The 19,991-nt window shown below is 43.1% G+C and overlaps 1 protein-coding gene across 4 annotated transcripts; it reads right to left on the bottom strand.

Annotated features, from left to right (window-relative positions):
* Nucleotides 1-813: 813 nt before the first annotated feature.
* LOC121645148 (zinc finger protein 135-like) lies at nucleotides 814-18,133 on the bottom strand. Of its 4 annotated transcripts, XM_041993550.1 has the most exons (3): nucleotides 17,762-18,075; nucleotides 3,915-4,382; nucleotides 814-842 (listed from the first exon to the last, which is right to left on the bottom strand). In XM_041993550.1, exons 1-3 carry the CDS (start codon nucleotides 17,931-17,933, stop codon nucleotides 829-831), a joined length of 654 nt encoding a protein of 217 aa, XP_041849484.1. In that variant the 5' UTR covers nucleotides 17,934-18,075; the 3' UTR covers nucleotides 814-828. The 4 variants fall into 4 exon arrangements, 2 of the variants coding, with proteins under 2 accessions (XP_041849484.1, XP_041849483.1); XM_041993549.1 differs by lacking the exon at nucleotides 814-842 and having other exon boundaries at nucleotides 1,140-4,382; nucleotides 17,762-18,092; XR_006011358.1 differs by lacking the exons at nucleotides 814-842; nucleotides 17,762-18,075 and adding an exon at nucleotides 11,801-11,917 and having other exon boundaries at nucleotides 4,339-4,382.
* Between the last annotated feature and the right edge of the window lie 1,858 nt (nucleotides 18,134-19,991).

Genomic DNA, 19,991 nt, shown 5'->3' with positions numbered 1-19,991 from the left:
ATATCAGAGACAAATCAGTTCCTCTGAAGATCCAGAAGCTTCATGTGTCTGACTCTGCTGTGTACTACTGTGCTCTGCAGCCCACAGTGACAGGAAACAGCAAAACTCTGTCCAAAAACCTTTGGAGCAAAGACAACGCAATACTCCACAACGTCCACTAGAGGGCCTCACACACTGTTACACTTCTATGGGTTGTTGGGGTTCAGTCTGGATTCTTTGTTTAGTTTAAAGTAAAACATACAGCAGAGTCTTTGCTGCATCTTTTAAGTCTCTGTGATGATGAAAATAAACTTTCTTTATTAGAATTAAGCAGAAGAAATAATAATCATGTACTTTTCTCTCTTAAGACAGAAACAGACATTATTAAATCTATAGTTTATGTACTTTCATGTAATAAATTCAGTAAGAGTTTAAAGAAGTGATATGATTTCATGGAGGTGCGTTAATCTGCAGTTGTTCAGGGATTCACTCTCAGTGCTTTGTTTAGCTTTTCTGTTGGTTTAGTGTGTGTTTGACTACGTTCTGCTGGGCAGACGACATCTACAACCAACATGGCCTCTTAAAGGTGGGATTATGGACTGAGCAGCGTAACACAGGGCCTGACTTCAGGGGCATTTACCTCTTTAATCAAGCAAGATGATATTTGAGCATGAAAACAAGAAATCCTGCTCTCAGATCAAACCATTACACTCTTGATTAAAGAGGGAAATACCCCCATACCTGGCCAAAACAACACTGGCCACCTGGATTTAACTAAGCAAACAGGTACCAGCCTCCTACTGGATGATGACTGCTGGGCGTCCACCACTAGAGGGCCTCACACATGGTTCAGTCTGGAGTTTCTGTACAGGTGAGATGATGGGTGAAAAACAACACGTCAGTGTGTTTCATGCAGATTCTGTTACCGTACAAGCTTCTCAGAGATGATAGAATATCACGTCAAAATGACATAGTTTTGATTTGATATCACACTGGACGTACCGTCAGCTTAAATGAAATGATCACCTATTAGATTATCTGACATCAGTTTTTTTTTAATAACAGCAATAGTCATTTTAAAATAACAGCTTTTTACAGACAGTTTTTATTATTCTCAACAGAGGGCAAAAAAGAACAAGGAAGACATACCTGGAGGTTATTTGGTCATCCTTTATTTACATTCCTTCATTTCCAAAAGGACAGTACAAATATTTCATGGTTCTTCTATTTATCTTTGATATGACAAATCAATTCAGCTTTATTTTTAATTACCTTTCATAGGGATTAAATGTAGTTCAGTGTGCAGTGATATAAAAACATAAAATAATGACAACACACAGTAATAACAAAGATGGGCGTAGAAAAAGAAACACAAATAGTTAAATATAAATTATATAACAACAGCAAGACTTGAAATAAAAATAATTCCAAGCATCACAAATTTAAAACAAAGACCACCCAAGACAGTGATGAAAAAAGCAGTTAAATAAAATATTGAGTTATTATTACACATTATAAAAAGTTGATTAAAAGAACCCTACATACAAAATATTGACGGATTAATTTGTTTATTTTTGGTTTAAAAGTATAGATATTCTCAGATCCCATGCACACATGTCCACTGTTTGAGAGCATAATAGCTAAATGAAATAGAACAAAAATGTAAACTAAATGCATCTCTGAGAGAAACCAATGCAAGGCTGTGCCTTAAAAATTAATACAATAATTGTAAAATCAATGAGGTAATCACAGGCAGCCGATGTAAAGAATTTTAATTTATGTAACGTGTGCTTTTCTAGTCTTCTACTCTATGTTGGCGCCAGCATTTCTGCATTTTTAATCAACTGCAGTTTATTGTATTTCTTTGGAAGACCAAAAGTATAATTTTCTTTCTGTGCACCCCTGGCAGTTCTATAACAAATGTTTTAAAAAACGTAAGCGTACACTTTCTGCTCTTTCAGATTGCAGCCATATCGTTGGGGGAAAGGACGAGTATTACCCGGTGAAGCAAGTTTTAAAGAGAAAAATCCAGAAGGTTCTCCTTTGTCATTATTTAAAGTAAAAATGTAATGTGAATATATACCTTAAGTCTGAATGTATTTAGTGGATTTTAATGCACCACAGCTCTAAAGTCCTCTGACAGTGTGATTGCTTATAGCAGTAAACATTTTAAAATATTTTTCTGGGGAAACAAATAGAGCTGGTGGAGAGGGAACCATGTTCCATGTGGTATGTATGATTTCCCTTCTTTAAATTTTTATAAAAAATAGTCTTTAAATTGAAACTTTTATTATTCATGTCATGGAAGTTGTAAGGTATTTATTGTTAAATGCTTCTGTGCTATTTATTTGTAGAAACTTATTTTAAATTGCATTTATAGCTTGAGTATATCTATATATGATCCAGATGTTGTTGTACTGCAACTAACTAACAAACAGGAAGATTGACTGAATGATTGATCTACCCCAGAAGGAAAAGAAAATTGTAGCAGTATTAATACAAACATATGAATAAAAATATAAACAGTTTAAATTCAGGAAAATGAATTACATACACCTACCAGTATAATATATAAAGACAAATTAGGCATAAATGAATTTGTTGTATGGGATCGTAGTTTGTGGTCTAATGAATCTTGTCTTAAAAGATTTGTCTCATTAAATCAAATGACAAACTATGTATTAATAGTGTGTAAATATAATACAACCATTCTAAAATTCTAGAGTTTGTATTGTGGCTAAATACTTTAATTTGTTTAATTTTTTAATAGCTATCTTTTTCAAATCAAACAAGTCATTATTTAATTGATAGTAGCTTAAGCAGATTTGTGGTTAAACGTAACCAGTTTGAACTCAGTCCGTGACGCACCATTAACTTTCTTCCAGTTTGTTGTTAATGTTGTTGTTAATAGCGTCCGTAGCAACCACTGTAGCAACAATCTGAAATGTAGTATTCCTACAATTTCGTTGAAGGATTGTGCATCGAAACGAAAAAACTACTAATTGTGTAAATAAACCGAATGGATACTATAAAAAAAGTGTTCATTTGTCGCTACAAAAGCTATCAAAACTAGGCTAAAGCCACAATCGATCTTAAAATATAGCATTTTCCAACAAAAATAGAAGGGATGTCCGCCACGTTTTTAGTTCACGCCGGGTAGAAACTCGGCAGTCACGTGACCCAAAGAAAGTGAAACGTAACCATGCTACAATTTCAGAGCCCTTCTTGTTAAACGTGGCTACGTTTCGCCCTGTGGACAAACGTAGGTATTACATGATTTAGAGTGAGACTGGGTTGCTCCATCAGGCTACTGGAGAATCAGTGAGGTACGCACTCGCGGGCCTGTGATTACAAACGTACTGGCAGTGCATCGTGGGACTTGTAGTATCAGCGGGCCAACTCTAATAGGGATTAGATATGATCATGCAGGCCAAAGATTAGACTGAATTATTTTCCACATATAGAAGGTGGCTTTTGACATCCTCTGTTAGAGCTCATGTGGAACTTTAAATGATCATTTTGTTTGAAACATTTTCCACATGTTGGACAAAAAAATTACTTCTCAGCTGTGTGAATTCTCATGTGGCGCACCAAAGCATCCTGGCGACCGAAACATTTTCCACATGTTGTACAAGAATACGGCCTCTCGCCCGTGTGAATTCTCATGTGGTACTTCAAATAATGAGTTTGATTGAAACATTTTCCACAAGTTGGACAAGAATACGGCTTCTCACCTGTGTGAACTCTCATGTGACGCACCAAATTCCCCTGGTAAAAGAAACATTTTCCACATGTTGGACAGAAAAATTGCTTCAAGCCTGAGTGAATTTTCATGTGGGTCACCAAAAACTTCTTTTTAGTGAAGCTTTTCCCACATGTTTGACAAGAGTACGGTCTCTCTCCTGTGTGAGTTCTTACATGAACAGTTAACTTACTTTTCGTTTTAAACTGTTTCCCACAGAACTTGCAGGAATGTTGTTTCTCATCTCTTTCATTACAATGACTTTCTAACAGAAAGGACTCTCCTACGTTCTCATTTGTCTCCGTTAGACAGCTCTTTTCTGGCTGTGTATCTGCACACGTTTTTGTTCCTGAGTCTTCAACCATGCTTTCCTCTAAAGGTGAATGTTGGTCTGCAGGAGGACTGTAAGAGGGAATATGGTCCCTGTTTGGTTCTGGATCACTGTGACCATCTTCCTCATGAGCAGCCGGTATTGAAAACTGATCAGTTTCATCCTTCAGCCAAAGCTGCTCTTCCTCCTGACTGCTGAGGAGTTCCTCCTCTTCCTCTTTAATACGAGCAGACTCTGGTTGCTCCTGGTCCAGGTTTGAGTTCTGGTTGCACAGCTGCTGGTCATCTTGAAGAGCTTCATCCACCTTGTAGACATATTGATGTGGAACCTCTGGAGGGATAAAGGGACAAATGAAAAACATGAAGAAAGATTTTAGTTTAGGTTAATTACTAGGGTTCCTAAAAAAGAAAAAATAGGACTTAATATTTATATTATTACTTAATCTATTAAAATGTACAAACACACATTCAAACTGAGTTTATAAAACACATTTAAAGTAAATGTAAAACTAATTAAAATCTTTAAATGAAGCAGAACAGCTACAAATACATGTAACTGCCTCCAAATCATCATGAAAGCCCTTTTTCCCACCTCAGTTTGAACCCTCTGGGACTGAAAATAATAAAAAATCTTGTAAACTAAGACGAAAAGGTCCTGATCTCTTCAGATGATTATATTAAATAATTTATCAAGAGCTATAGAATTAACTGTCCCGACTCCGTCTGCGTTATTTTGAACTTGGGGACAAACCCCATACTCTGTTGGCTCGTCAGCTTCGGGGGCAACAATCCAGAAGGGCCATACATAAAATTAGATCTAGAACTGGCGATGTTCTTATCAACCCCAAAGCAATAAATAAACGATTTGCTGACTTTTATCAAGATCTGTACAAATCCAAAGCCAAAGGTGATGTGGATGCATGGTTAAAGGATCTTCCCATCCCAAAATTAGATATCGAATCCCGTAATGCACTGAATGCCAGACTAACTTTAATAGAAGTGACAGATGCTATTAAATCATTCAGCACTGGAAGGGCCCCCGGACCGGATGGCTTCGGAGCTGAATTTTATAAAAAGTTTTCTGAGCAGATATCCCCACTCCTGCTTAGAATGTTGTCTCACTCTACTGATATAGAAAAGCTGCCCTCAACGCTATATAATGCTGATATTGCTCTTTTACTAAAACCAGATCGAGATGACACCAATCCAGCGTCATACCGTCCAATCTCTATGCTCAATCTAGATTTTAAGATATTTACTAAAATTTTAGCCAACAGGTTGAATAAGTATTTTGAATCTCTCATTCATATAGATCAGACCGGTTTTATACCCAATAGATACTCCTTTTTTAATACTAGAAGAGTATTGAACATTATACATTATAAATTTCCTTCAGGTTCAAAAAAGGGCATATTATTTTTGGATGCGGAAAAAGCTTTTGACCAAGTGGAGTGGGGGTATCTGTTTAAGGTTTTGGAGGGGTTTGGTCTTGGGGATTCCTTTGTTTCTTGGGTACGGATGGCATATCTATGCCCAACTGCTTCGATTGTAACTAATCAGGAAAAATCACACCCCTTCTGTCTTGAGAGGGGCACCCGTCAGGGTTGTCCCCTCTCACCGTTACTGTTTGCACTTGCCATTGAGCCGTTGGCAATCAATATAAGAGAAGATCCATTGATTAAACCCATTACTATTGGTGGTAGAGATCATAAGATATCACTTTATGCCGATGACGTTGCCATTTTTGTGTCAGAACCTGAGCAGTCAATTCCGCGGTTGCTTGAAATAATAAACAAATTTAGCGCAGTCTCGGGTTACACTATAAACTGGCAGAAAAGTGACCTTTTGTCAGTTAATGCTGACTTGGATCCAACATTTATATCCTCTACTCAATTTAATATTTCAAATGTAGTAAAATACTTGGGCATCAATATAACTAAAAATCCAAAATTACTTTTTAAATATAATTTTATAGAGAGATTAAATGCTTTAAAGAAAAATATAGATAAATGGAGAACGCTGCCGCTGTCTTTGATAGGTCGGGTAAACACAATCAAAATGGTTTCTTTACCAAGATTTCTATACCTATTTCAAAACATTCCAATTCATATTCCAAAATCCTATTTTAAATTAATTGATTCTACTATTTTACCATTTATTTGGGGTTATAAGGCACATAGAATTTCTAAACAACATCTGCAGAAACCAAAGGAACATGGCGGTCTAGGCCTGCCGTGTTTCCTGCATTATTATTGGGCTGCCAACGTTAGGGTAATGGTCTATTGGCAATTAGCTCAGAGCCATAATCCATCGACAGATATGCCTTCATGGCTGGCAATTGAGCAGAGTCTGACACAAAAAATATCCCTTCAGGCACTTCTCTTTTCGTCCCCTAGGTTATCATCCTCTCGTAAAGGAGAACACTTCACCTTATTTAACTCCGAAAAACTTTGGTTACAAATTCGGAAACTTTGTGAACTCCCTAATACTTCAGTGCATGCCCCGATTTGGCATAACCACGCCTTCCCCCCATCATTTACAGATGCGGTCTTTAGGGAATGGAGTCAAAAGGGCATAGTATCCTTAAAAGACCTATATATTAATAAACGACTTTGTTCATTTGAACAATTACGACTTAAATTTGCACTGCCTAAAACTCATTTCTTCAGGTATTTGCAACTACGAAATTATATTAGGCAGAATTTTCCCTTGCTTGACTCCCCCCCTGAGGATAATGCTTTGTTTGAAATCTTGCTGGGCCCTCCAGAGGCTAAGGGTTTGATTTCATCTTTGGTTCGCATCTTTTCACACAAACTTTCGCAACCTGCTTTAAAAATTAAACAAATATGGGAGGAAGACCTCAATATTATAATTCAGGATGATATCTGGAAACAAGCCTTAAATGATATTCATCATTGTTCCATCAACTCCAGACTTCAACTGATCCAATTTAAAGTCATGCATAGATTACACTATTCAAAAGCCAAGTTGAATAAATTCTTCCCACAGACCTCCTCTTCTTGCGATAGATGTAAGGCTGTACCCAGCACACTTGCGCACCACTTTTGGCTGTGCCCCAAACTCAGTGGCTTTTGGTGTTCAATATTTAGATGGTACTCGGCTGCGTTGAAAGTAAACCTTAATCCTGACCCTGAAACGGCTTTACTTGGCTTTTCTAGCCTATTACAGAACATGGATCGTAATATATGTACAGTTATCTCATATGGGATGGTTATTGCAAAACGATGTATCTTGAAATTATGGAAATCTGATTCACCACCCCATTTTGAGGCTTGGTTACGGGAACTGACAGGAGTTTTACATATTGAAAAATTAAGGTATGAGGTGTCCGGAAACCCACAGAAATTTTACACTGTATGGAAACCAATTTTGGACCATTTGAAACCGCAGTTGGCCCCTACAAAGTAAGAAATATGAAAGATGCATTTTGGTATACCTTTGATTCTGAGTGGTAAATTTTGACTTGAACCTTTTTTTTTGTTTCTGCCCCTCTGTATGTGTTACTTACTTTATTTATTATTCACTGTTTCTTTTTTTCTGAGACCATTTGAATTGTTAAACACAATTGTTACACTTATTTCTGTTCTTTCCTGTAGTGTTTTTACGTATCTGTAATTGAATTATGGTCTTCTTCTGTCTTGGTTTTTTTGTCATGTCAAATTGTATTTGTCCCTTTTGTATGTTAAAATATCAAAAGTTATAAATAAAATTAAAAAAAAAAAAAAAAAGAGCTATAGAATTAGAGATGAAAAAATGTGGTTTTAAAGGGAGTCAGTGAGTCTTCATTTGTCCCCCTATGACCCAGAAGGATAGCAAATCATTAATCTGACTGAAAAAAAATCATTCTTAACTTTTTAGTTAATCTAAGGGTGATCTTTACATAAAATCCGCCAAATCTAAAACACCTAAAATCTATTATTTGAAAAAAACAAAACAAAACAAAAAAACAACTAAAATTGTATTTATTTTATTTTCCGTCCATCCATCCATTTTCTGCCGCTTATCCGGGGTCGGGTTGTGGGGGCAGCTGCCTAAGCAGGGAAACCCAGACGTCCCTCTCCCTGGCCACATTCACCAGCTCATCCGGGGGGATCCCGAGGCGTTCCCAGGTCAGCCGATAGATGTAGTCCATCCAGCATGTCCTGGGTCTTCCTCGGGGCCTCTTTCCGGTGGGACGTGCCTGGAACACCTCACCAGGGAGGCGTCCAGGAAGCATCCTAACCAGATGCCCGAGCCACCTCATTTGGCTCCTCTGGATGTGGAGGAGCAGCTGCTCTACTCTGAGCCCCTCCCGGATAACCGAGCTTCTCACCCTATCTCTAAGGGAGAGCCCGGCCACCCTGCGGAGGAAACTCATTTCGGCCGCTTGAACTTTCGGTGACTACCCACAGCGGGTGGCCATAGGTGAGGGTGGGAACGTAGATCAACCGGTAAATCAAGAGCTTTGCCTTTTGGCTCAGCTCCTTCTTCACCATGACAGACCGATGCAGAGTCCGCATCACTGCACACGCCGCTTCACAATCGGCTGGAAATCGCTCCAGTGAGAGCTGAATTTTTTTATTTTATCAAAATAGCCACTGTGTTCAAAATGGGCATTTTAATGGTTAATAATAATTTGAATGATTATATCTGATTGATATTTTTTATTATGAATGAAGATGATTAAAACATCTGAGCCAAAAAAAAAAGGAAAAAAATCATCTTCTGTCATGTTTTAATAGTAGTTTTTGGGAGGGAAATTTTGTGTCCTCCAATGACCCCAAAGGACAGTAAATTATAGCGAGCTACATCTTCAATCAATGAACTGTGTTCTAAACTTTACATCAAGACCTTTCAGTGTCATTCTTTTTTGTTCCACTAACTCCGTGGTTCTAAAACATAAATTCAGGGAGGAGATCCAGATATCCGGCAACACATGATCCTATACTGAACAATCAAAAGGGTGTACCTCCGCGTAATGGTCTGCACGTCAGGTCTGGAAGAGGTGCGCGTCGAGACTCTGTGGAGCTACGTCGAGCCTACAACGGGAAAGCAGATGCAGATGCCGCGCAAGCCTAAATCCGCCTTTAGGCACAACTGGAGCTGTGGGCGTAAGGTCATCAGTGCCTGTCGTGGCGGTAATTCCCTAACTCACTGGTGGACACCAGTAGGGAGGGATGCTGTCAAGTTGAAGAAGGAGTCTTATCTGGCCGTTTTGGCCTGTGGGACTCCAGAGGAAGCTGATGGGTATTTGCAGACTAAGCAGGACGCGGCTTTGGTGGTCGCTAAGGCAAGAACTCGGGAATGAGAGGAGTTGGGAAAGGCCCTGGAGAATGACTTCTGGACGGCTTTGAGGAGATTCTGATCCACCATCCGATGGTTCAGCAGGGGAAAGCAGTGTTCCATCAACACTGTGTACAGTGGGGATGGGGGGCTGCTGACCTCGACTCGGGACATTGTGAGTGGGTAGAGGGAATACATAAAGACCTCCTCAATCCCTCCAACATGTTTTGTGATGGGGAAGCAGAGTCTGGGGACCCTGGCCTTGGCTCTCTTATCTCTGGCGATGAGGTCGCTGAGGTGGTTAAAAAGCTCCTCAGTGTCAGGGACCCAGGGGGTGGATGAGGTCCACTCAAAGTTCATTAAGGCTCTGGATGCTGTAGGGCTGTCTTGGCTGACACGCCTCTGCAGCATTATGTGGACATCTGGGAGAGATCCCCTGGACTGGCAGATCGGGGTGGTGGTCCCCCTCTTCAAAAAGGGGGACCTGAGGGTGTGCTCCAACTCACATTCCACAGCATCCCTGGTAAGGTCTATTCGGGGTCCTGTAGAGCAGGATCTGTCTGATAGTCGACCCTCGGACTGAGGAGGAGCAGTGTGGTTTTCGTCCCGATAGTGGAACAGTGGACCAGCTCTACACCCTCTTAAGGGTCCCGGACGAAGCATGGTGGTTTGCTTAACCAATCTACATGTGCTTTGTGGACTTGGAGAAGGCGTTTGACCATGTCCCCCAGGACTCTTGGGGGGTGGGGGTGGGGGGGTGTTGGTCCCACATGGCATGCCACCGGGGTCGGGCTGATATTATGATGTGTCCGTAGGGACGAAGGAAGGGGTAGGGGGGGCAGCGGGGGTCCTGGTGGGGGTTAGGGCTCATGGGGGGTGGAGTCTGCTCTCCTTCTTGCTCACTCTCCTCCCGCCATGGGCTCCTTCGGAGTGGATGGGGGAGTTGTGCCTTGGGCCCAACCAGGATATGTGTGTGCAACCTGGGGCTCTCTGGTCCCCTGGTGTGGTGGCGTTGGCTGCCAGGGATGGGTGGGCGTTCGGGGTGCTGGTGCGTTGGACTCTTGGCTGGGCCGGGGCTTTGCCCTTTGGCCCTCGGGTGGTCTTGGGGAAGTGGGGGCGCCTACAGCGGCCAGCTAAGGAGTTGGCTGCCTGGGAGAGAGATCTCTTTCCTGGTTGTGCCCCTCTCCGAGCCCCTCTCCTCCCCCGCCACCCCACATCATACACACCACACATAGGGCACTGTGGGGCGAGTGGAGGCAGTGGGCTTGGCTGAGGGGTCCCCATTGCGGGATCCCCGGTGGACTCCTGCGACTTCCTGCCCCACTAGATTTTAATCACAACCTAGACATCAATATACATTTAGGGCCTCGGGGGGATGGGCTGTGGGTGGGCAGACAGGAGCCAACAAGGTGGCCCTTCCTTCATCCCCTCCCTCTGTTACCTCTCTCCCTCCGATTTTATTTACACGTTAGACACTACCACATTTAATAGTACTGCACTACACACATAACACACACACACTGAGGGAGCCCTGAGGGGGTCCTGATGCCTGGCAGCAGTGGGACCCACCACCATCTCATGGCTCCTCCGGTTTTTAATTTTATTATAAATAACCCACAGTCATGCACACCTAACTCAGGCGGTGGTGCAGGGGGGCGGGGGTCTTCCTACGCCCTTGTGTTCTGGGCTGCGGGGGGTGGAGGTTGGGTACCTGCCTGGAGTCCTGTGCGGGGTGTTGCTGGGTGCCGTTTGCCCTGGGGAACGCTCTCAGTGCTGCATCTGGGGGCTAGTGAGACCTCAGGGAGAATGTATTTGGTTGTGTGTGTGCGTGTGTGTGTGTGTCTCTCCATCCACTTCTGACTAGATGTTGCTGATGTTTGTGTGTTGGTACGTTTCTCTGCAGGTACATTTGATGACTACTGTACTTTTTCATATCATTTTTCTCCCTTTGTTTCACCTCTTCCTCTATCTCCCTGTCAGGTTTGGCACTGACATATAAAGACTAAAGAAAATAAGATTACAATAAAAATAATAAAAATATCAAGGGAGCCATGTATACAACATGTCTCCCTTGGTAGAGCAAATATGTCAAGCAAAATATGGCACACCGACCACCGTTCTGTATGTTAGGATGCTGGACAGGACACGGTAAAAAAAAAGAGGTAACATCGCTAAATATAGCGGTGAAGTCGCTACGTTGGCAACACTGACTACAACCAGCTACCGACTGTAAAAGGGGTGCGCCACTGTGCCCTTGTTATTTAGGCAGCTTAATAAAGCTTTGGCCTTGCGTTCAACCCCTGGTGGTTGGCAAACTACAGGGTGAGAATGTACGTGATCAGAGATGCAGCAGATCCGCACTCTGAATGTAAATATCGTTGACGATCAAGTGAATTTAACTGTGGCCACCAAATCGTGATCACGATCAAAATCTGATTCATTGTGCAGCCCTACTAGTCAGGATACCTCCAGGACGCCTCCCTGATGAGGTGTTCGGGCATGTCCCATCTGGAGGAGGCCGCGGGGAAGACCCAGGACATGCTAGACGGACGACATCTCTCGGCTGGCCTGGGAACGCCTCGGGATTCCCCTGGATGAGCTGTTGAAATTTTACAGTTTCATCCTTCAGCCAAAGCTGCTCTTCCTCCTGACTGCTGAGGAGTTCCTCCTCTTCCTCTTTAATACGAGCAGACTCTGGTTGCTCCTGGTCCAGGTTTGAGTTCTGGTTGCACAGCTGCTGGTCTTCTTGAAGAGCTTCATCCACCTTGTAGACATATTGATGTGGAACCTCTGGAGGGATAAAGGGACAAATGAAAAACATGAAGAAAGATTTTAGTTTAGGTTAATTACTAGGGTTCCTAAAAAAGAAAAAATAGGACTTAATATTTATATTATTACTTAATCTATTATTATTACTCTAATCAAACTATTAGAAGCTTCACTGAGACTAAAAATCTCTTTTCCAAGAGTTTAACAGCACAGTAAAAATGTACAAACAAACATTTGTTGAATGGGACGGCCCCCGTTAGCATTAGCTATTCTATTCTATTCTATTCCATTCTATTCTATTCCATTCTATTCTACAGTCATTTAGCAGACGCTTTTATCCAAAGCGACTATCATTTAAAAGTAAGAACAACACAAGCAATCCAGTTGGATCCAGATGCTGTCATGTAGAGCTGGAGGTGGTGATTTTTTTTTTTAGTCCAAGATCATGATTTCATCACACATCATCTTAGGTGTAAAGCTACGCTGCTTTTTCAATGCTGAGTTGAGCTGGACAAATCTTTCTACCTCATTCTGAGTAGAAGAGTTAAGCTAAGTGTGGAAATGCTCCTTGAAGAACTGAGTCTTTAGCTTGCTTTTAAAAGTGGATAAGGACTCTGCGGATCGGACGGAGTTTGGTAGATCGTTCCACCACCGGGGAACAACAGAGGAGAAGAGTCTAGCTACTGATGTGGCGCCACCTTGTGGTGGGAGCACTAGGCGTCTTTCACTGGCAGAGCGTAACTGTGGAGAGGGAGTGTAGCTCTTGATTAAGGAGTGGAGGTAGACCGGAGCCGTTTGGGTTATTGTTTTGTAAGCCAGAAGCACAGCTTTGAATCTGATGCGCTGCAACTGGAAGCCAGTGGAGAGCGATTAGCAGCGGAGTGACATGAGCTCTTTTGGGCTGGTTGAAGATCATCTGGATCATCTGCAGAGGTTTAACTGAGCATGCAGGCAGGCCAGCCAGTAAGGAGTTGCAGTAGTCAATGCGTGAAATGACCAGAGCCTGGACCAGGAGCTGGGTCGTGTGTTCAGTCAGGTAGGGTCTGATCCTCCTGATGTTGTAGAGAGCAAATCGGCAAGACCGGGAAACCGAGGCAACATGATCCTTAAAGGTCAGCTGGTTGTCTACCATGACACCAAGATTCCTGGTAGAAGACGTAGACACAAGCGTGATGGAGTCAAGCTGCACGCTTATCTGTGGCGGTAAAGAAGGACTGGCTGGAAAGACAATAAGCTCGGTCTTGGACAGATTTAGCTGAAGGTGGCGATCCTTCATCCATGCGGAGATATCAGCAACATGCTGATATTCACATGGAGACGTTGTGTCATCAGGTGGGAAAGAAAGGAAAAGCTGAGTGTCATCTGCATAGCAGTGGTAGGAGAAACCATGAGAGTTAATGATGCACCAAGTGAGGAGGTGTATAGTGAAAAGAGAAGAGGGCCAAGCACGAGCCCTGAGGCACCCCTGTTGTCAGTCTATGTGGTCTGGTGAGGTAGGACGTAAACCACAAGAGGACAGATCCTGAGATACCAAGCTCCGAGAGTGTGGAGAACAGTATATGATGGTTGACCGTGTCAAAGGCAGCAGACAGGTCCAGCAGTATAAGGACTGAGGATGGACCAGCGGATCTGGCAACCCGTAGGGAACCAGTAACTGACAGGAGAACAGGTTCAGTAGAGCGGCCTTGGCTATAGCCAGACTGATATGGATCTAACAGGTTGTTGTCTTGGAGGAACTGTGAGACCTGACTGAAGACGGCACGTTCTAGTAGTTTAGACATGAATAGAAGCAGAGAGACCGGCCGGTAGTTTCCAACCTGGGCTGGGTTGAGTGTGGGTTTCTTCAGCAGCGGGGAACCCGAGCTTGTTGAAGGCAGAAGGAAAGAAACTGGATTTAAGAGAGGAGTTATTAATACAGGTTACTGCAGTTGTCAGAGGGAACAGGATCAAGAGGACAGGTTGTGGGTTTTGAGTTGACCAGAAGTTTAGAGACTTGGTCCTCATTTAGAGAGCGGAAGGAGCAGAATGAGGCACCAGTAGCTGGTTTGGTAAGGCTGAGTTGGTCCGGCTCAGTGAATTGGTTACTGATGGTAGCTGGTTTGGTAAGGCTGAGTTGGTCCGGCTCAGTGAATTGGTTACTGATGGTAGCGACCTTTTCAGTGAAGTAGGAAGCAAACATTTCTGCAGTCAGCACAGTGGGAGGCTGAGCAGGTGATAGAAGAGAGTTACGACCCGACTCAGGGGTATGATTGGGCGTAACAAAAAGATAACGTTGGGACAGATGTAAAAATTATAATCAGCACATTTTATTGTACACAAGTGAAACAACAAATAAAACCTGTAACAAAATTACACAAAATAAACAAGTGTTGGGGTTCGAGGACCTGCTGAAATAAATATACAAAAAGGTTTAACCAAAACCATATACAAAACCCACCGAGTGCAAACGAAGAAGTGACTAAAACTTGGTGAGGAAACTAAAACCAAACAAAAGAGCAGCAGATCCATAACTAATGTGACCGTTGTCACAAACAAAAACACCAACCTAGCCCAACACCAAACTAAACACAAAACACCCACTATGACAGAACAAATAAAAGTGCAGCAAAGCTTGAACTAAACTGAGTGTAGAACGGTGAATCCAACCTAAACAGAACCATAACTAAGTCCTCCCACAGGACAGCACAAAATGGTCTGACACCAAACGGATCGCCCACACAAAGCACAGCGAACACCCAGTAAACCGTACTACCAAACTTCTGTCAAAATCAGGATGAAACCACCTGCAGCAACCAGTCTCGCCTTGATTCCACAAACACACACACACCCGGTGCACAAAGTGAGGGGAAGCGGCCTGTGCCATTTTCGCCCCCCCGACTGGCTTCTGCTGCAGCCTTTTCAGCATAGGCTTCTTCTAAGCTGCAGCCTGATTGGTCCGGATCTGATTGGCCAATCAGAAGGGAGGAGACTGAGGTGTGTTGGTTCCAGCCACTCCAGACAGAGCCTCCAAACCAGGCAATCAACGGCAGAACGAGCCGCAGCTGCCAGCAATAGGCAGTGGCCGTAACAAGAGCGTTAAACACCATGAACATGTCGTGTGTTGGGAGCATTGCGGATCTTGTTCTGATAAAAGGCCATCTTGGCTGCCTTTAGGCTGGATGTAAAAATGTTTTGCTGGTAATTTAGTACGTTAGTTGCGAATGTGAGCGGTAATTTGCTGCAAAAGCCTTTACAGACAAATGTAACCCACATGGGTGAATGAAAACATCTGGAAGTGACATCATCTCGGCAAGAAAAGCTGATTGGACGGAGGCAACACAAAAAACCAGTTGTGTATATGTGCTAAGATCTCGCCGAGTCTCGATAAGTCACGCGAGAGTAGGATCACGTTACCGGAAATGAGGACGTATAAAAAAATCTATCTGCAGATTTTATGAATCGATATTGGATTAATTTAATTTGAATCAAAATAAGTTAAACTAATTATCTGGATGCACTTTTTCCTTATTGTTGTTTCTATTTCTTATTCCCTCGTTGTTTGGTTTTAACTGATGTGCCTTCTAAGTAGACTTAATACATGTCTTTAAAAACTGGCACTAAAATGACAAACTGGTACACAGTATGAGATAATTACTGGGGTACTTTAACTCACAGAGAGGAGGTTCTCAGACACCTGGACAGCAACACGCCCTCCCCCTCACCAGTCGTCTCATCAGCCCAGGTAAACAAAGCTCTGAGGAGGATCAACGAGTCCTCAGAGCACGTACCAACGAGCTGACTGACATTCTCACCTCCATATTCAACCTCTCCCTCAACCAGAAAACTGTTCCATTCTGCCTTAAGACCACTAACACGGTCCCCTTCCCAAAAAAGAGCCCCCCAGCTGTCTGAATCACTACAAGCCAGTAACACTTCAATCATTATGAAGTGCTTGGAGAGAGGGGTGCTGACCTACATTCAGAGCTGCCTACCAGACACACTGGACCCCCTGCAGTAGGCCTACCGGTCCAACAGGTCCACCTCCGATGCTACTGCTGCAGCCCTGCACACCCCCCTCTCACACCTGGAGGGTAAAAACTCCTACATCAGGATGCTCTTTATTGACAACATCAATAAAGCATTCAAGCATCGGCATTCAATACGGTCATCCCTCACAAGCTCCCCCACAAACTCTTTTCCCTGGGACTACACCCCATCCTCTGGGACTGGCTCAAAGACTTTCTGACTGGCAGGCCTCAGTCTGTCAGGATTGGGAACAGGACTTCAGCCAGCATCATAGCTAACTCTGGTACACCACAGGGGTGTGTCCTCAGTCCCATCCTCTACACCCTGTTCACCCACGACTGTGTGGCCAACCACAAGGACAACACCATCCTGAAGTCTGTGGACTGGACGGCATCTTTTTATGGCATTTAGTGTGGACTCGTGTAGTGCTGGACGGTATACCGGTTTGCACCGAAAACCGTTTTTTATTTTTGTTATGATATGAATTTTTCATATACCGGCAACACCGGTTTAAATAGCCTAAATATGTCCGGAACGCAGCGCAGTGGTACTTTGTTTCACAGGGGACATATTTCATTGCTGCGCAGCTAAACACTACTGCAGTAATTCTTATCACAATAATATGATTAACACAGTATGCACAAGGGAAAAAAAACGTCAAATATCGTGAAACCGACATGATTTTTAAAAATACCGTGATATAGAAATTTGGTCATACCGCCCAGCACTAGACTCGTGTCAATAACATGAACAATTTTTCTGAATAAAACCATATTTAATGTCCCACCTATTAAACATGTTTAACATGACTTAAACTGTAATGTAGAACTCATCCCAGTGTTTATTTTAGGATTAAAACACTGCTCTTTTAAGATAACGCAAAACATAAAAGAACCAGTCTTTTGAACGACTCTTTGAAGTGACGACTCCCGAATGAACGACTCGTTTCAAAGAGCCATAAGTCCCATCACTACAAAACACACTCATTTTAAATGGGAACATCATCTTCCCCAAATAAAGATGAAAATGAAGCTTTTTTTTCCTGAAAGGACCAAATTATCAGTCAGTTTTAGGTATTTACCCAGTAAGAACATGTGAAGTTCACTTACTTACTCGGTAACTGCAGCTAGTTCAAATGGGTAAATACGAGGAAACTACTGTTCAACAGCTTCATAATTACTCTGGATTTACCCATGAAGTTCTTAGTAGCAGCAACACATGACGGTAACTACAGAAACATGTCAGTAAAAACGTAGAAAGAAAGAAGTGTTGAAGTACAGTGAAAAGCTTCTATTATTTCCTGCTAACTACGTCCCTGCAAATATCTGCATTGGGGTGGTAGAGATGTGAAACGTCTGCAACCAGCCCACAGTGGCATCTCAGCGTCTCTCTTAGTGTTTCTGCCTGAAACTGCAGCTGCAGCATCATTTTCCTCTCAGTCTAAAACTAAATGCTGCCACGTGGACTACAGATGGGAATTAGTGAGAACGCTGGAATCTGCTACAGAGCATCTTTACCTTGTGGATCAGGTTTTCTACATGGTCCCTGACAAATAAAGCAAATAAATCTAAACTAAATGTACCGTAGAGCTCTGATCAGGATCCTCCATGAGTCCATGTGTTAGTTCATTCAGACCATCCCAGTGTTTCATACCTGTTCTGATTAACTTTATCTGTGGATTCCAGGTGATATCCAGCAGTCTGCGCTGACGATCGATCTCTTCTTCGTACTGGACGATGGTTTTTTCAAACTCTGTGAATATTTCTTCAGCAGCAGCAGTTAGTCGCTCGCTGATAAACTCTCTCAGATGCTGAACTGAAGACATTGTTGCTGAAACACTGAAATATTCAGCTGAGAGACGACAACACAACCGTCTTCCTGCTCCGTCCTCACACGAGGAAAGCTAACGATGCTGCTAGCGGCTTGTTTACTTCCGGTTGGTGTCACACTGGGAAGTTCCGGCAGCAGAAGAGGAAGTCAACCTTTTATTCCGCTTTGTATTGGAAACATTACTTACTTAAATGTACTTACTTAAATATAATTTAACTTCTAAATGTACCGTGGTACTTACCTAAATATAATTTAATTAATAACACCCATGACCTTAGAAACTAATATAGGAATTTAATCTTTGTCCAAGTACAAGACGTTTGAGAGCTAATCTGAATGTATAAATAAAACCTAAAAGCACTCAGAGACCACAGACCTCCACCAAGCCATCATATCTCAACAATTCATTTAAAAACCTAATTCCTGCAGGAATAAAACGAAGCTTTTAGTCTGTTAGTCCTACAAAAGACTACAGAGCCAAGTATGACATAAACATCCACATATATGACACAAGAAAGAAAGAAAGAAAGAAAGAAAGAAAGAAAGAAATAAAGAAAGTTTGTTAACAGACATTTTAACATGTTGTTGCTTCTCATGAACTGATCTAAATAAAAAGTTTAACACATGAATATTTTTTCATGTTTGTTTGCTTTTATAATAAATCAAATGTTTTACTTTTCTATGTCTTCGTTTATTCGGTTTTCACCATCCAGCCGATGGTTTTCAGGAGCTCCGGCTGGATGGTGTTGAAGTTACTGGAGAAATAACAAACCTGATTCTCACAGTGCTGCCAGGCTTCTCCAGGTGAGCCAGAGCTCGGTGTAGCAGGAAGATAACCACGTCTTCCACTCTGATGCCAGGCCGGTAGGCGAACTGCAGTGGCTCCATGGAGGGTCCCACCGTGGACCGAAGGTGTTCCAGGATCAGACTCGACAGCATCTTCATCAGATGGGACGTGATAGCCACCGGCCTGTAGCTGCTGAGTTCATTGGAGTGAGATGTCTTTGGCACTGGTACCACACAGAAGGTCTTCCAGAGCTGTGGTACCACACAGGAGGTCTTCCAGAGCTGTGGTACCACACAGGAGGTCTTCCAGAGCTGTGGTACCACACAGGAGGTCTTCCAGAGCTGAGGTACCACACAGGAGGTCTTCCACAGCTGTGGTACCACACAGGAGGTCTTCCAGAGCTGAGGTACCACACAGGAGGTCTTCCATAGCTGTGGTACCACACAGGAGGTCTTCCAGAGCTGAGGTACCACACAGGAGGTCTTCCAGAGCTGTGGTACCACACAGAAGGTCTTCCAGAGCTGTGGTACCACACAGGAGGTCTTCCAGAGCTGAGGTACCACCCAGGAGGTCTTCCAGAGCTGAGGTACCACCCAGGAGGTCTTCCAGAACTGTGGTACCACCCAGGAAGTCTTCCAGAGCTATGGTACCACACAGGAGGTCTTCCAGAGCTGTGGTACCACCCAGGAGGTCTTCCAGAACTGTGGTACCACCCAGGAGGTCTTCCAGAACTGTGGTACCACCTTCAGCTTGAGGCTCAGATTGAAGACCTGCTCCATAACTCCACACAGTTCATGTGAGCAGGACTTAAGGAGCCCAGAGCTGATGCCGTCTGGTCCAGCAGCTTTTTCACCTTGATCCTCCTCAGCTCCGTTCTCTCCTGGGTTGCTGTAAAGGAGAGGGGTGGGCAGGGGGGCTCTGTCCAAGGAGATGTGGAGGGCTTTGATGGCAGAATGAGTCAGAAGTGTGAAGGACTGTGGGGGGTAGTCCCAGTGTCAAGGTGTTTGAGTGCAGCTGTGTGGGGGGAGGAGTGGGTGCTTGATCAAACCTACTGAAATGCAGATTCAGATCGTTGACCCAGTTCAGGTCCCCCTCAGTCTGTGAGTGGAGCATTTTGAAGCCTGATATACTTTTTAGGTTTCTCCACACCCCTCTGATGTTCTGCTGCTGATGCTGCTGCTGTCATCTTCTTCACGAGAGGGCTTAAATATCAGGCTTAATCCACAACTTCTTAGTGAAGAACCGCACCACCTTGGAGGGAAAGAA

Source organism: Melanotaenia boesemani, chromosome 8, assembly GCF_017639745.1.
Source record: "Melanotaenia boesemani isolate fMelBoe1 chromosome 8, fMelBoe1.pri, whole genome shotgun sequence".
Classification (NCBI taxonomy): Eukaryota; Metazoa; Chordata; class Actinopteri; order Atheriniformes; family Melanotaeniidae; genus Melanotaenia; species Melanotaenia boesemani.
The sequence above is the reverse complement of the archived record's forward strand: the minus strand, read 5'-3'. Positions and strand labels throughout refer to the sequence as shown.

Coding starts and splice junctions, on each gene's coding strand:
- LOC121645148 (XM_041993549.1), bottom strand. CDS start 17,933: ATGTCTTCAGTTCAGCATCTGAGAGAGTTTATCAGCGAGCGACTAACT. Junction 4,383..17,761: donor GATAAAGTTAATCAGAACAG/GTATGAAACACT, acceptor TTATCCCTCCAG/AGGTTCCACATCAATATGTC.